Source organism: Populus alba, chromosome 1, assembly GCF_005239225.2.
Source record: "Populus alba chromosome 1, ASM523922v2, whole genome shotgun sequence".
Classification (NCBI taxonomy): domain Eukaryota; kingdom Viridiplantae; phylum Streptophyta; class Magnoliopsida; order Malpighiales; family Salicaceae; genus Populus; species Populus alba.
In genome coordinates this window covers 10,834,704-10,850,616 of record NC_133284.1, presented here as the reverse complement: position 1 = coordinate 10,850,616, position 15,913 = coordinate 10,834,704, and the positions used below count along the sequence as shown (strand labels likewise).

At 32.5% G+C, this 15,913-nt stretch overlaps 2 protein-coding genes across 6 annotated transcripts; both read left to right on the top strand.

Annotated features, from left to right (window-relative positions):
• The first annotated feature begins 309 nt into the window (after positions 1–309).
• On the top strand, positions 310–4,237 carry LOC118036100 (uncharacterized). Of its 5 annotated transcripts, none has more exons than XM_035041802.2 (4): positions 310–536; positions 1,359–1,514; positions 1,665–3,335; positions 3,705–4,237. In XM_035041802.2, exons 3-4 carry the CDS (start codon positions 1,670–1,672, stop codon positions 4,058–4,060), a joined length of 2,022 nt encoding a protein of 673 aa, XP_034897693.1. In that variant the 5' UTR covers positions 310–536; positions 1,359–1,514; positions 1,665–1,669; the 3' UTR covers positions 4,061–4,237. The 5 variants fall into 5 exon arrangements, with proteins under 5 accessions (XP_034897693.1, XP_073263323.1, XP_034897695.1 ...); XM_073407222.1 differs by having other exon boundaries at positions 745–1,514; XM_035041804.2 differs by lacking the exon at positions 1,359–1,514 and having other exon boundaries at positions 1,668–3,335.
• Positions 4,238–9,751: 5,514 nt separating this feature from the next.
• LOC118036099 (flavonoid 3'-monooxygenase CYP75B137-like) lies at positions 9,752–12,539 on the top strand. The gene is made up of 2 exons (XM_035041800.2): positions 9,752–10,878; positions 11,818–12,539. The coding sequence occupies exons 1-2, from the start codon at positions 9,940–9,942 to the stop codon at positions 12,436–12,438; spliced, it is 1,560 nt and encodes a 519-aa protein (XP_034897691.1). The 5' UTR covers positions 9,752–9,939; the 3' UTR covers positions 12,439–12,539.
• The last annotated feature ends 3,374 nt before the right edge of the window (positions 12,540–15,913 follow it).

The window sequence follows — 15,913 nt, the reverse complement described above, 5'->3', positions numbered from 1 at the left end:
TACTGACGGACACGTTATTTTTGGACTGGTCAAGTCGACTATATTATGTTATAATAACTCTCACATAATTTAATTTTATACATATTAAATAAAAAATCAAATTTTAATTGACTCATTAGAATTAATTTAATAATAATAATATATTATTCTATGTATACTATATATTTATCAAATAATATTCTGTTTACTCTATATTTTTTTTTGACGTTAATTTTATTTAATAGAATGCGCAGCATAGAGCGGGCCTGTAAATTTGTGAGGCCGTGAATAGAAATCACAAAAACACGAAGAATTGCTCTGCTCCTATTCCAATTCCAATAGGAACTGTTTCTGTAGTACACGTCAGCATAACAGGAGCCACGCACTAATCACGTGAAAGTAGTAAAGACGATTTCAACTAATTTATCGGCGTTGTTTTCCATTTCCTCGTTTCTTACCTTCCTTCCAAATCGCCGATCCACAATTTTCTCCAGATTCCGACCAACCCCCGAATTTTCCTCTGTCCACCCTCCTTTTCTTACAAGAATCGGATCCAGGTAACAACAAAAGGAAAATAATTTTTTTTTTCTTCTTATCTTTACTAGCTTTCTTTCTAGATAAGGATTTACCACCCCTTTTGTTTCTCTAGCTTTCGAGTTTTTGCATTTCATTTTTGTTAATCTTGTAATTTTTTTGATGGTACTCTAAGTCTGTCAAGTGTTTGTACTTAAAGAGATCTAACAACTTGAATTCTATCGTATATAGAAAAATAATGGAAACATTTATCAAAAGGAAAACAAATGGAAAAGAAGAAGAAGCTATATCACCAAGAATTTACGAAGTTGTGTACTTGTTAAAAACTGGGATTTTATGCGGACTGTTATGGTGTGGTATGATCTTTTTCACAAGTCAGTCAGTGTTTAATATGCAGCGTTAATCAAAGGGTTTTTTGTTTTTTTTAAAAAAAGAGTTTATTGCCAGTAAAAAAGGGATTTTTGTTTTGTTAATAGAATTTTAAGTTTTCTTTTTCTGAAGAAAATGAAACTGTCAAGGTTAGAAATGTGAAAAATATGAAGGTCCAGGTTTATCAGAAGATGGTATATGTGAGAATATTGTGTTGGAGCTACCAAATTAGAGTGAAACATTTTTGCAGAGTCAGTTTTATTAATTTGCATATAGATTATTTGCAGCTAAACAAGCTTTTTGGACGATCAGCATTTATTATTATTCTAAACTTGATGTCATCTGCCAGTTGTGCGAGTTACATCTGTGAAAGCAAGGTCTTAACTATTCCTGTGTTTAAGAGCTAAGGTTTCTTTGGCATTGCTTCAATCTAACCAAGTTGTTTGATGCCACTTCATCTGTTTTGCCTTGATAAGAGTGGGGGGAGGGGTAAATTCCTGATGCATTTGCTTGCCCTTTGCTGGGCTCAAATTTGATCCTTATATGCCAAGGCGGTGTGACATCCTTTGCTGGATTACTCTGGAGGGTGATATGCCCACCGTGTTACTGTTCATGATTTTATTGTGCAAAATGTGAGAGTCTTGCATTCATCTTATACATTTTAATTTACATCAAATCTCTATCTTTTTTAATCACTTCTGACCTATAGTGCTGTTGCCTCAAATGTGGTTTATCCTGATGCCTGTTTTTTCATCTAAATTTGATATTCCGATTTGTTTTAGTAGTTATGGTTCGTGGAAGAGATGCATGTTGGGAGCACTGTGTTCTTGTGGATGCCACGAGACAGAAGGTTAGATGCAATTATTGTCTTCGGGAGTTCAGTGGAGGTGTATACCGAATGAAGTTTCATTTGGCTCAAATAAAGAACAAAGATATAGTACCCTGTGCAGAAGTTCCAGATGATGTGCGGGATCACATTCGTGTTATATTAAGCACTCCCAAGAAGCAGAAAACTCCCAAGAAACTGAGGGTGGACCGGGCAGCCATTGCTCAACAAAATAGCTCTTCAGCCAGTGGTGGTTCACATCCTAACCATGGATCTAGTGGACAACATGGTAGCACCGGCCCCTCTTTGTTATTTCCACGTCCTTCACCTAGTGCACAGCCAGAAGTGGATGATGCTCGAAAGAAAAAGCAGGACGATGCTGATAAGAAAATTGGTGTGTTCTTCTTCCACAATTCTATTCCCTTTAGTGCTTCTAAATCCATATACTATCAGGAAATGGTGGATGCTATAGCAGAATGCGGGGCAGGTTATAGAGCTCCAAGTTATGAAAAATTGAGATCTACCCTCCTGGAAAAAGTGAAAGATGACATACATGATTGTTACAAGAAATACAGAGATGAGTGGAAAGAAACAGGTTGTACAATCTTGTGTGATAGCTGGTCTGATGGTAGGAACAAATCAATTATTGTAATTTCAGTCACATGCCTAAAAGGGACGCTATTTTTGAAGTCAGTTGATATATCAGGTCATGAAGATGATGCTACTTATTTGTTCGAGTTGCTTGAGTCAATTGTCTTGGAAGTTGGTGTGGAAAATGTTGTACAAGTAATAACAGATAGTGCAACCAGCTATGTATGTGCAGGGAAGCTTCTCATGTCCAAATACAACTCATTGTTTTGGTCGCCTTGTGCTTCTTATTGTATTGATAAGATGTTGGAGGATATTGGTAAACAAGAGTGGATGGGGATGGTTTTGGAAGAGGCAAAGACCATTACACGCTATATGTATAGCCATGCATGGACTTTGAACATGATGAGGAAGTTCACTGGTGGAAGGGAACTGATCAGACCAAGAATTAGTAGGTTTGTCGCTGATTATCTCTCCTTAAGGGCCATTGTTATTCAGGAGGACAATCTAAAGAACATGTTTTCACAATCAGAATGTCTATCATCCATGCATTGTAGACATCCTGAGGCTCAAGCTATCAAATCCTTGCTGTATCAAGATCGCTTTTGGAAGTCTGCACATGAAGCTGTCAGTGTGTCTGAACCTCTTATTAAAACTCTAAGGATTGTTGATGGGGACATGCCTGCGATGGGCTATATATATGAGGGAATAGAGAGGGCAAAGTCTGCAATCAAGGCATACTATAAGGGTATTGAAGAAAAATATATGCCAATTTGGGAGATCATTGATCGAGGATGGAATAAGCAGCTTCACTCCCCATTACAGGCAGCCGCAGCATTCCTTAATCCTTCAATTTTCTATAACCCGAATTTTAAGATTGATTTGAGGATGAGGAATGGGTTTCAAGAAACTATGATAAAGATGGCTACAACAGATGGAGATAAAATAGAAATCACTAAAGAACACCCAATATACATAAATGCACAAGGCGCTCTTGGTACAGAATTTGCTATTATGGGAAGGACGCTGAATTCCCCAGGTATGTTTAAGCTCATTCATTATCAATCAATTCTTCTCATGGGGATTAAAAGTACTTGGTAAAACGAAATATCCCATTACATTTGCGCCTTGGGATCGGAAAACCAAAGCAACAGCCAACAGGAGATAGTACTTGTTGGCATACGAGGTTACTGTTGATCAGAATAGAATCATTAAGTGATATAGTTTATCCGTTAGAACACTCTGTCAGAATAGGCTGAATCAACTTTGGAGATCCCTGACGTGTCCTTTGGGTGCCTGTAAATGCGGCTCCTTTATCCTGGGCTGTTCCCGTATTTTTCATGTGTTTTGAGATATTTTATAAGTTAGCAGATTAGAATCTCATTTTTATCGCCATGTGCATCTTTAGGTGATTGGTGGGCTGGATATGGCTATGAAATCCCCACTCTGCGGAGAGTTGCAATAAAGATACTTAGCCAACCCTGTAGTTCCCACTGGTGCAGGTGGAATCGGAGCACCTTTGAGAGCGTACACACCAAGAAACGTAACAGAGCGGAGCTTGAAAAATTCAACGATTTGCTTTTTGCGCACTGCAATCTTTGGTTACAAGCCATTACCCAAAGTCATGATGGAAAATGTAAACCTATTATCTATGATGAAATAGATGTTAGTTCAGAATGGCCCACCGAGTTGGAACCTTCGAACCCTCTCTTGGATGATTCGTGGTTGGACAATTTGCCCCTTGATTGCGGAGGTAGTCCTTGAATTTATGTATAAAACAAGATAGCTAGAATCATTGATTATATAATGTTGTATCTAGAAGACCATACAATATGAAGAATGTAGAGTTTCTTTTTACCTCAAGGTATTTATGTAAAAGAATCTCTTGGTTTTGCTCTGAACTTACAACAGCTCTCTTCTCCAGGGAGCCTGAGAGTATCATTTCAGGCTGCGGTAGTGACCTTTTCCTGCGTTTTCTTTGTTGACTTCTGCTATTTGGGTTACCGAAGCACCAAATTCCAGAGTGCTAACTTGTTGAAAAGCACTGTAGAACAAAATGATGGCGTTGGCATTGACTTTTGTCATTTTCTCGTAACCAAGTTGTCCAGTTGGAGTAATCTGTCGAAGGTTTCATCTTCAGCAGGGACTTTTTTTCTTGCTGCTTTATTACAATTATTCTGGTTCTTTTTTCTTCGTATAATGTCAACCATAGCCTCCATTATCACACTATTTTGTTTGGTAAATAACATTATTACACTCGTGTAGAATGAGACTATATGACGCATCATGATTTTGACTTCTTTTTTATTTTGGTGACTTATTATGCCAAGCATTACAATCTCAGATGATGACTGTTAAATCAATACTCAGGCACTGCCACGTCAAAGAGATTATATACGCCAAATAATAATGACCTTAAAAAATCACGGATTCAATTCTTAGAATTGAAATTGTTTACATTCATTGTAAAAAATAATCAAATTAATCTCAAGTGATGTTAAGGATTTCTCTTTGGGAGAGGCAGAAGAATAATTCCTTCTTGATTCTTAAAACCATCTCCTTATTGATTCATGCTCTAGCTTGGAATAATTCCTTCATTAGCTGAGTTAACTGTGTTGTTATTTATTTTGGGACCCCCCAAACATTAATAAAAAATTAGAAAAGAAAATTTTTAAAAAAAATGTTGAAGAAAATAAAAAAAATATATTAGTCAGAAGAATATACCAAACACCTAGAAAATATCTAAGACTAATTGAGGAAGATAAAGGTATATAATATTGAAAAATTTGATAGTGTATTTTTGATTGATAAAGGCTTTATTGGCAAAGAAAAAATCAATGTAAAGAGGAAGATTCAAAATTTGATGTTTAAAGACTCAATTTGAATTTTCAAGGTTTAATTAAATTTATTGAGAACTTAATCAAGAAAAAAATATTTGTTATGTTAATTTAGGCTTTAATTAGAAGAAATTAAAGTCTAGAGGTTGAATTGTAATTTTTAAGAATTAATTTTGGTCAAATAAGAGATTTAATTTATAATAAATATTGAAGTTTGTTGAGTAATTAGATACTTGATTGAAAGAGATCCAATACAAGGAACAAAACTAAAAAAAGATAGGTGAATGTAAGGGCTAAAATTGATCGAAAATAAAGGGTCAGATTGAAAAAATTAAAAGTTTGTTGATCAATTAAGAATCGAAATGTACAAATTCAAAATCAAGGACTAAAATAAAAATAACAGTCAACTTTAGGGTGAATGAGTTTTGCAAAAGTGAAATTGCATGAAATTAAAAGTTTGGAAGTAATTATAGGTACAATTAAAAGCAATTGAAAGAATATGGACTTAATTGAAATTTGTCAAATCCTAAATTAAGAATCCTTAATGACGTTTACTCATTCAGACTTAATGAGAGAAGGTGAATGACACGTTGACTTTTCGTCAACTTGCACCTCTATTTTTTTGATAATTTTGGCTAATCGAGTTGGCAATTTCAAAACACATAAATATGGAGTTATAAACCTGTTCAAATTGAGCAAGGTAATCCAAATGAAAGGTGTGCACCTTCTCTACCGATTTCAAGTGGTCTCAAGCCACGGTAAATTCAGAATTGCTTCGACAAGGCCTCAAAAATAGGTCACTTCGTCAACCCTAACAGTGCAACTATCATGCAAATAACGATTTGGTTTTTATGTGTTCACGCACAAAGGCTTCTTAATGGATTCTTATCAAGGGTTCACAACACTCCCCTCAATATTAAGAGATTAAAAATGGATTTAAGATCTCCCAAAACCTTAATAAAATCCTATAAATACCTCCCTCAAGATTAAGAAAAGGGGCTGGAAAAGAAAAAGAAAAAGAAAAAGAAAAAAGAAAAGGATAAGAAAGATGAGAGAAATATTAGTAAGAAAGATAATGGTATAGGTCCAAAAGGATAAACTAAACTTAAGATCAAGTTCTACAACTCTTGTTATTATTAAAATATCAAACAATATTCTGGGTTGGTTAGACTAAACCAATCAAGACTTTTATATTTATAATGCTTACTTGGAATTATTGTTAGTCGAGAATGTTAACATTTTAAACTATAAGAATAAGGATGAACATAAAAAGGAAATATGCATGTGTATGTAATATGGATTTTCCTTGTTCTTGGTTGAAATAATGGTTAAATGGGAATTGAAATCAAATGTTGATGTTGGTTACATTGTTGATGATGATTGTATTTCTAGGAGTACAAAGGGGCTATAAGGATCAAAAAATAATATAGAACAATAACATGTGCACAGGCTCAAGGTAGGTGCCTGACACCTATACTAAGCAGGCGGTAAAATTTTATAATTGTTAGTTTAATTTTTATAACTTATGATTTATGTGATAGGAATGTCGAAGAAAATGAGAAGAAAAAAGGGTGAAAATGATTTGATTAGCTATCCATATAATGGAAGCTAATGATGTTAGCTAGACTGCTATTGATATTAACCTGATAAAAAAATAAAATAAACTTGATTAGTTGTTCTGATTATGGAAGCTAATGATATCAATGGGGTAACATTGATATCAATATTGACTTGAACTTGATTAGTTGTCCAAATGATGGAAAATAATAATATCAATAGGATAATATTGATATCTATATTTACTTGAACTTGATTAAGTATCCAGGCGATGGAAAACTTGATTAAGTATCCAGGCGATGGAAAACTTGATTAGCTGTCCAAGTTATGGAAGCCAATGATATCAATGCGGTAACATTGATATCAACATTGACTTGAACTTGATTAGTTGTCCAGGTGATAGAAGCAAATGATATCAATAGGGTGTTATTGGCATCGACATTGACTTGAACTTGATTAGTTATTCCGAGTAATGGAAGCTAATGATACCAAGGTGTTTACCTTGGTATCAACATTATCTTAGTGATTAGTCGTTCCAGAATGGAGGCTAATGATATCAATTAAAAATATTACAAGCCGACCTAATATTAATCAAATACATACATTTCAATATATATTGAAACACAACATTTTAACTCTCATTTTTCTTCTTTTATTTTGGTTTTTTCCTCTCCTCTCTGTGCTCTTCCTCTTTTTATTTCACCTCCCCTACCTTTTAGCTCAATCTAACCTCACTTCTCTCGGCTTAAACTTTTCTTTTCATTTATCTCTTTTTAAATTGGAGTGTTCTCTCTCTAAGTTGACTCTCTTTGTTTCTTGCTTTGCCCCTTTATTTATAGACAAAGATTAAGCTATTGGAACCTTTCTTGGTAAAATGATCATGGCCATTAGTTTTCTTATGTTAATCCCAATCTTCCATCGTGGTTATACTCTTTGGCCAAATATGCTTATGTTGTTCTCTTTACACTAGATTTTTAACGTCTTTAGATAATTAGACCTGAGTATATTTTTTTTTTTTAGTTGAAGAATATGATATACTTGTAGGGAAGGAGAATAGTGTGTTGTGTGGCATTTTTAAGGGGGGGGGGGTGGGGGGCCGAGAGAGAAGAGGTTAAAGTATGGCGACAAAACAAAGAAAAAGAAAGAAGTTTGCATGGTCATGCAATGGTAAATTAGTTTTTTTTTTTACTTTAAATTAATATATTTTTTATGTTTTTTAGGTTATTTTGATGTGCTAATATTAAAAATAATTTTTAAAAATAAAAAATTATTATTTTGATATATTTTTTAAATAAAAAATATTGCTATCATATTTATAAACACCTTGTAACTCCCAAAATAATATATGATGTTCATATAAGGATTATTTGTCATTTTCAAGAACAATCACAAAAGAGCACAAAATTAGGTGTCTTGCCTTATTTTGAATTTTGTTTTGAGTCTTAATTCATAAAACAAACTCTATTTAGCAAGTAGTCTAGCGATAGCTGGTTCTATGAAAGAGAAAAAATAGTTTGCAAATGATGAAGAGACAATTAACTGATAGATCGAAATCTTGCCTAACTTCTTGTCCCCATTTATTTAATTTTGCTTTGCCTGAGAGCCTTTTTAACCATCTCAATTTAACTAGCAGCAGTTTCTGAGAGAGACAAAGTTTTGCCTTTGGTAGCTTCGCCTGAGCTGTTGAGGTGGGAGTGTTTTGGAAATTCGTTTCCAAAAGTTTTGAACTTTTTTTATTTAAATAATTTTTTATATATTTTTAAAATTTTTTTTTGATATGTTGATATCAAAAATTATTTATTTTTTTTTTAAAAAAAAAATATATATATATATATTATTTTTAAAAAAGAGAGAGAGTAAGTGAATATATCCAAAAATTCCAAATAAAAAATGCCAACCGCCCGAAAAAGTTATTTATTCAAAATTTTAACTGTTCGATCTCTTCTCGTCTTTCTCTGATTTTTTTTTTTTTTAAAAAAAATTGTTTTTATAACATCGCCACAAGGAGTTTGCATGTCATCGATGCAATTATATTTTTTTAAACCTGATTTGGCTTTATAAGTTTTATTTGAAATCTAACTAATTTAAGATTTGAAATCAAATTGGGTTAAAAAAAATAAAAAATCCGGCTGAGGGTTAACATAGTAAGATCGGTCAAAAACATGGTTGTAACCCGTTAGTTTTTTTTTTTTTTTTTTTAACAATGTTGTTTTGATTTAAATTTTTTCTTTCTTTCTCAATATTATTTTTCAATCACAGCTTTTAATAGCAAACTAGTAATCAATTTATCAAAATATTTTAAGAGTAGATAAATGTTTTTAAAAAAAAATTATAAAACAAGAAGAAATAAATATGCTCAATCTAGAATTCTTAAAAAAAGATCTTTTATTCCTCGTGATTTTAATTTTGATTCAAAAATTAATTTTTGTTATATTTTTTTAATTAGAGAAAAAAAAGAGAGAAAATTTTTCAATTTGATCACTTTTTATTTATGAAAATCATTATTATTGGTTCTAACAGGAGTCATTCAACAAGAAGAATTTGATGTGGTGTTTTTTTGTGTCTAAACTTGCACGCAAAGATAGACGGGGGGGCTCATAATTTTTTTTTTTAATTTAAGTTTGAATTTTATTTTTTTAATATTTTTGGGTTTGTTATTGGATGGTTTAGAAACGATTTGATGGTGTTTTTTTATATATAAAAAAAAAATGATTTGGAAATGAAATTTTTGGATCCAAAAAATCATCTCCATTGATTTTTTACCATCAAAATAATGATTGGATTGTGAATAAATAAGTAATTAATGTATGCTCATTCAAATTAATTTAATATATCAATACTTCAATAATTTTTATATATAAAAAAAAAATGTCATCTTATAATTTTGTGTAACGAATACACATGATTTAGATTTTTTATGATCTAAGTTTTTTTATCATGTAATATTTTTTTTATTAAAAATAATTTAATCTAACTTGCATCAATCGTCGGAATAGTGAAAATAGTAAGTCATACTAAAAGCTAAAATAAATATAGACAAAAGACGAAGATTCCTTGCCTCGTTTGAGAACCCCCCTTTGCCTTCAACTTGATGTGAAATGTCAGCATTCTCAAAGGAGGGGGAATCGGTGTGTTTGATGATCGTATTACAACACAGACCAAGCCTTACATAAAGTGCCGATTTCCGTGTCCATAAAGACCACCTCCTCCCTTTCTCTGAGATTCACTCCCCTGTTGTTATCAAAAACCATGACCCCCCTTACAAATTTTCTTGAAAATTTTAATATAGATGCTTCTACAAGCACAGTAGTCACTCTCTTGGCTCTCTTTGCTATTATTTGGTATGCATGGAGACGTGCCGGATCCAAGAAGGGACGTCCATCTCTACCCCCTGGTCCAAGAGGGCTCCCATTAATTGGCAACCTAGCTTCTCTTGACCCAGATCTTCACACATACTTTGCTGGGCTAGCGCGCACTTACGGACCAATCTTGAAGCTGCAGCTTGGCCACAAGCTTGGCATCATAGTGAGCTCCCCTAATTTGGCTCGCGAAGTTCTTAAAGACCATGACATAACATTTGCTAACCGTGATGTGCCTGATGTTGCCCGGATAGCAGCCTATGGTGGGTCAGATATAGCCTGGAGCCCATATGGGCCAGAGTGGAGGATGCTAAGAAAAGTTTGTGTCCTCAAAATGCTCAGCAACTCAACGTTAGACTCGGTTTATGAGCTTCGCCGCCGCGAAGTGCGAAACATCATTTCTTACATATATGGTAAGCCCGGGTCGCTCATCAACGTGGGAGAGCAAACTTTTCTGACAATATTGAATGTTGTAACGAGCATGTTATGGGGTGGCACGGTCCCAGGTGAAGAAAGGGGTCGCCTAGGTGCTGAGTTTAGGCGGGTTGTGGCTGACATGACTGAGTTATTGGGGGCGCCAAACATTTCAGATTTTTTTCCTGCCTTGGCCAGATTCGATTTGCAAGGCCTTGTAAAAAAGATGAGTGGTTTGGCTCCAAAGTTTGATCAGATTTTTGACAGGATGATTGAAAAACAATTGAGCGCTGATGCGTTGGGGGATAGAGCAGGGGCGAGTAGCAAAGACTTTCTGCAGTTTCTGTTGAAAGTGAAGGATGAAGGAGATGTCAAGACGCCATTAACCATGACCCAGATCAAAGCCTTGCTTATGGTATGTTTTTCTCTTCATGATGATAATGAAATGATCAGATCTGCTTGCGATTGTCGCCGTAGCCATTACGAGGCATCATGCTAGCCGGACGAGTGTTGCGATTATCGTGATTAACTGGTTTTCCTGTCGTTACCGAGACTTGAATGTTTAATAGTTGAGCAGATGATAGTTTAAATATAAGAAGGTAAACCTCAACTAGACGGGTTTTCTTAATTTTAATGATTTAATGGCAACGAGTTTTAATTTTATTATTTATTATTTTATTTAATATAAGATACTAAGGACATATATAAGTTTTAAGTGAAGTTAAATGGTATAAAAAGCATATAAATAATTTTTTAAATCTTACTTAACAATTTAAATTTTTTATTGTTCTTGTTGTTCAAAAAGAAATCTTATTTCACTAACCACATGCATAAGTTTAATTTAATATATCATCTATCTTATATATATTTTTAAGTCGGAATTTTTTATTGCTCTTGTCGTTGAAAAGAAATCATGCAGCACTAACCACATGCATAAGTTTGATTTTCATTTAATATACTTTTCACCGGTGGTGATATTGATTAGGGTGGGTTTGGTTTGGTGGTGCTCCAATATATATATAAAAGAAAAGAATCACAACTAAATATCATTTTAGCTAGAAGGAAAGATGGTTTGAAGGCATGAAGAAATTCTAGAATAGCTGCTTAAGAGAATCGAATCATGTTAAATAATTGGGTATAAATACTAAAGTCTAGAATTGCTCTTATATGATATGATTGTGGAACCAAATTGAGCTGTTGCAGAAACTACAAATAATAGCGAATTTCATGCTAATTCTTCAAAGATTATGTTCTCGTTTCTTTTCAAAATCCTGGTTTTCTAGGGAATTATAGAATCAGTTTCGGTAGTGGTGCCGCAAGGAATTCATTAAAAGATTTGGTTAATCAATGACAGGATATGGTTGTCGGTGGTTCAGACACATCCTCCAACGCAATTGAGTTTGCCTTAGCTGAAGTTATGAACAAGCCAGAAGTAATGAGAAAAGCTCAAGATGAATTGGACAGAGTAGTTGGCGAGGACGACATAGTGGAGGAGTCTCACATACGCAAACTGCCATACTTACATGCCATCATGAAAGAATCATTGAGGTTGCACCCAGTTCTCCCTCTGCTAATCCCTCATTGCCCTAGCGAAACATGCACTATTGGAGGCTTCTCTGTTCCAAAGGGTGCTCGAGTTTTTGTCAATGTATGGGCAGTACACAGGGACCCTTCAATCTGGGAAAATCCTCTGGAATTCAAACCGGAGAGGTTCTTGAACACTAAATTTGACTACAGTGGAAGTGACTTCAATTATTTCCCGTTTGGGTCCGGAAGGAGAATTTGTGCCGGGATAGCAATGGCGGAGAGGATGTTTCTGTATTTCCTTGCTACACTTCTGCATTCTTTTGATTGGAGATTACCTCAAGGTAAGAAAATGGATCTCACGGAGAAGTTTGGGATTGTTTTGAAGCTGAAGAACCCTCTTGTTGCAATTCCAACACCAAGATTATCCAATCCAGCTCTCTACGAGTAGATTGCAGAAGATGTACTTGCAATAATCAATACGCTGATGCTCTGTGTACCTGGGCATTATCTGCTTTCCTATTTAATTTTAAGATTATTATGCCGTGAAAAGTATATTTTTTTATATAAAAAAACATTAAATAATATTTTATTTATTTTTTTATTATATATAAAAAAACAATCTTAAAAACATTAAAAAAAAAAAATCAAATTTTCCCATTAGTTGAAGCCATGATAAGTGGCATGTGTGCGGGTGGATTAATCATGAAACGATAACATCAAAATAATGTTGGTAGCCCAGTGGTAAAAGGAGATCAAAAGTACCATCGCGCAGCTTGTCATGAGGAACGGACTCGATCTAAATTTTCCTGTTCTCAATAGTACACAGAGACCTCCCCACCTGAAATTCCCCAACCCAACTGACCTCAATTTAGATTGGATAGATTAATATCGTATTTGGTAGTATGGTAATGATTATTTTTTAAATAATTTTTTGTATTGAAATATATGTTAATGATATTTTTTTATTTTTTAAAAATTATTTTTAACATCAACACATTAAAATGATTTAAAAAATATAAACCACACTTAATTTTAAAAAAAAAATTTCAAAATTTCCCAAAATACAGGTACAAACACAGCCTAAAAAAATATCCGTCATTTTCAAGAATTCGCTGCATGTTTTCGGAATATTAGGGATTTTTTAAGTATTTTTTAAAAAATTTAAAAATTATTTTTTATTTATTTTAATTTGATATGTTTTTAATATTTTTAAATTATTTTAATATATTAATATCAAAATTAATTTTTTAAAAATAAAAAAATATTATTAACATATATTTTAACATAAAAAAAATTATTTAAAAACTAATTATATCCACACTACATCAAATAAGCTCTCAATCAAATTGAGAGATCCGGTTTCCAAGAAGTTGTGCACGCATCATTATTATCTTCACCATTTTCCAGAGGAGATAAAGCTACTCGTTTCTCCACCTTCTGAATTTAAAATAACATAAAATATATGCATTTTAAAAAAATATCTCCATTCATTTATTGTTGCCTTGTCTTTATCTTCTGATGCATGTGTGTGTGGCTGTGAATTAGCTACTTGATTTCTTTTGATCAGATCAGATCAAGCGATGTGTGGCTCTGTGCATTTGATAGCTTTGCTTTGATAATGTGGGTGAGGCTCAAAAATATCGATGCAAAGATATCTATAATACCCTCCACGGACTTCAACTTCAATGGATTGATGCATATATTTTGAAGTCCGAATTCATTGTACAATTCCTTTTAATTAGATCAAGCGATATCAGCTATATTAATTGTCTCCAACACGATTCCCTAGTAGCCCCATGAAAGCCTTCATGGAATAATTAAAATATTTTTTATTAGTTATTTTTTAGATTATATTTAAACAATAAATAGATATAAGTAGCAATGGAGATAAAATTGATAGAGTCTGGAAAGCTGGTTTTGAATGGGAAATTTATGGAATTAGAGTGTGTTTGAAGTACGATAATAATTATTTTTTAAAATATTTTTTATTAAAAAATATATTAAAATAATATTTAAAAAAAAAAAATTATTTTTGATATTAGTGTATCAAATGATTTAAAAATACTAAAAAAATATTAATTTGAAGTAAAAAAAAAATTAAAAATATATTTTAATGTATATTTTATTAGTTATTGTACACGATACATTTAAAAAAAAAAAAAATCCATGCCATTTGATTTTTTCTTTCTTGTAGACAGCATTTGCACGTTCTTCATTGTCAGTTAATGTGTTGCCTTGTCCTTATTCATTTTTAATGTGGCCCTGTCCTTTTATATATGTGTGTGTGAATTAGCTAGTCGGAGGACCAAAAATCATCCAAAAATCAAATTACATAAAGCGATATGTGTGGCTATGTGCATTTTGACCGCCCTGTTGTGATCATGTGGGGCTCATAAATATCGATGCAAAAATACCTATAATACCCTCCAAGGAATTCAACTTGGAGGGTACCCTCTCTCGCTACCCTTATAATATTTTACAATTTACAGCAAAGGATAGCTATCATTACTCTAATCTACAATATTTTGAATCCGGATAAACAATAAAAGAGATTTTGAGCTCTTTTAATATATTACTAGTTACATGCCCCGTGTGATGTCGCGAGTCAATTATTTTTTGTATTAAAATCTAAAAATATTAGGTTTTTTTGCAAAGTTATACTCAAGAGTCTTAGGTTTGGTTGCAACGCCTGACCCAAGAGTAATATTTATAATATTAATAATAACATTAAACTTGGGTTAACCCTTAGCATAAAAGTGTTTGGATTGCAATACCATACCTAATAGCATTGGACGCGGGTCTGGCTGCAATGTCGTGTCATAAAAGTATGATAATTAAATAGATTAATTAAAAAGAAAAAAAATAAGAATTAATTGGGTTAACCCTTCAAACCAGGTTAACCCATCACACCTTGAATTCGCATCGTGAAAGTTTAATAATTAAAATGAACAAAAATTAATGGGTTAGCCCAGAATTAACTGGGCTAACTCGTCAAATTAGGTTAACCTGTCAAACCCGGAATCCGTGTCATGAAAGTTTGATAACTAAATAGAAAAAAATTTAACATTAACAATTTAAATTAAACAAAAAAAAATTAATTAAAAAAAAAACAAAAGGCATCAGCCTTTTCATTGTGGACTGCACTGTGCAGTCCACTGTCAAAGGCATAAAAACAAAAAGAAAAACTAAAGGTATTAGCCGAGAACTATTTAGAAAAAAATTTAATATTAATAAACTAAATTAATTAAATAAAATAAAATAAACCTCTAAGAAGAAGAAAAAACTAAACAGAAAGAAATTTAACATTAACAAAATAAACTAAACGAAAAAAATAATTAAAAAGAAAAAAAAAGCAAAAAAAAAATTTCAGATTAACTCGTCAAACCAAGTTAACCCGTTAAACCCGGGATCTGTGTCATGAATGTTTGGTAACTAAATAACAAAAAAAGTGAACATTAACAAACTGAACTAAACAAAAAAATTAATTAAAAAAAAAATTCGAGTTAACTCGTCAAACCATGTTAACCTGTTAAACCCAGGATCTGTGTTATGAAAGTCTGATAATTAAATAAAAAAAATTTAACATTACCAAACTAAATTAAACAAAAAAATTTATGAAAAAAAAAAAATTGACGGGTCAACCTAGAATTAACTGGGTTCACCCGTGAAACCAGGTTAACCCTTGAAATTCGAGATATGTGTCATGAAAATCTAATAAATAAATAGAAAGAAATTTAACATTAACAAATTAAACTAAACAAAAAAAATAATTAAAAAGAATAAAAATATATATATATATATATATATATATATATTATAGGTTAACTTGTCAAATCAGGTTAACCCGTTAAATCCGGAAAACATGTTATGAAAATCTGATAACTAAATAAAAAATTAACATTAATAAACTAAATTAAACAAAA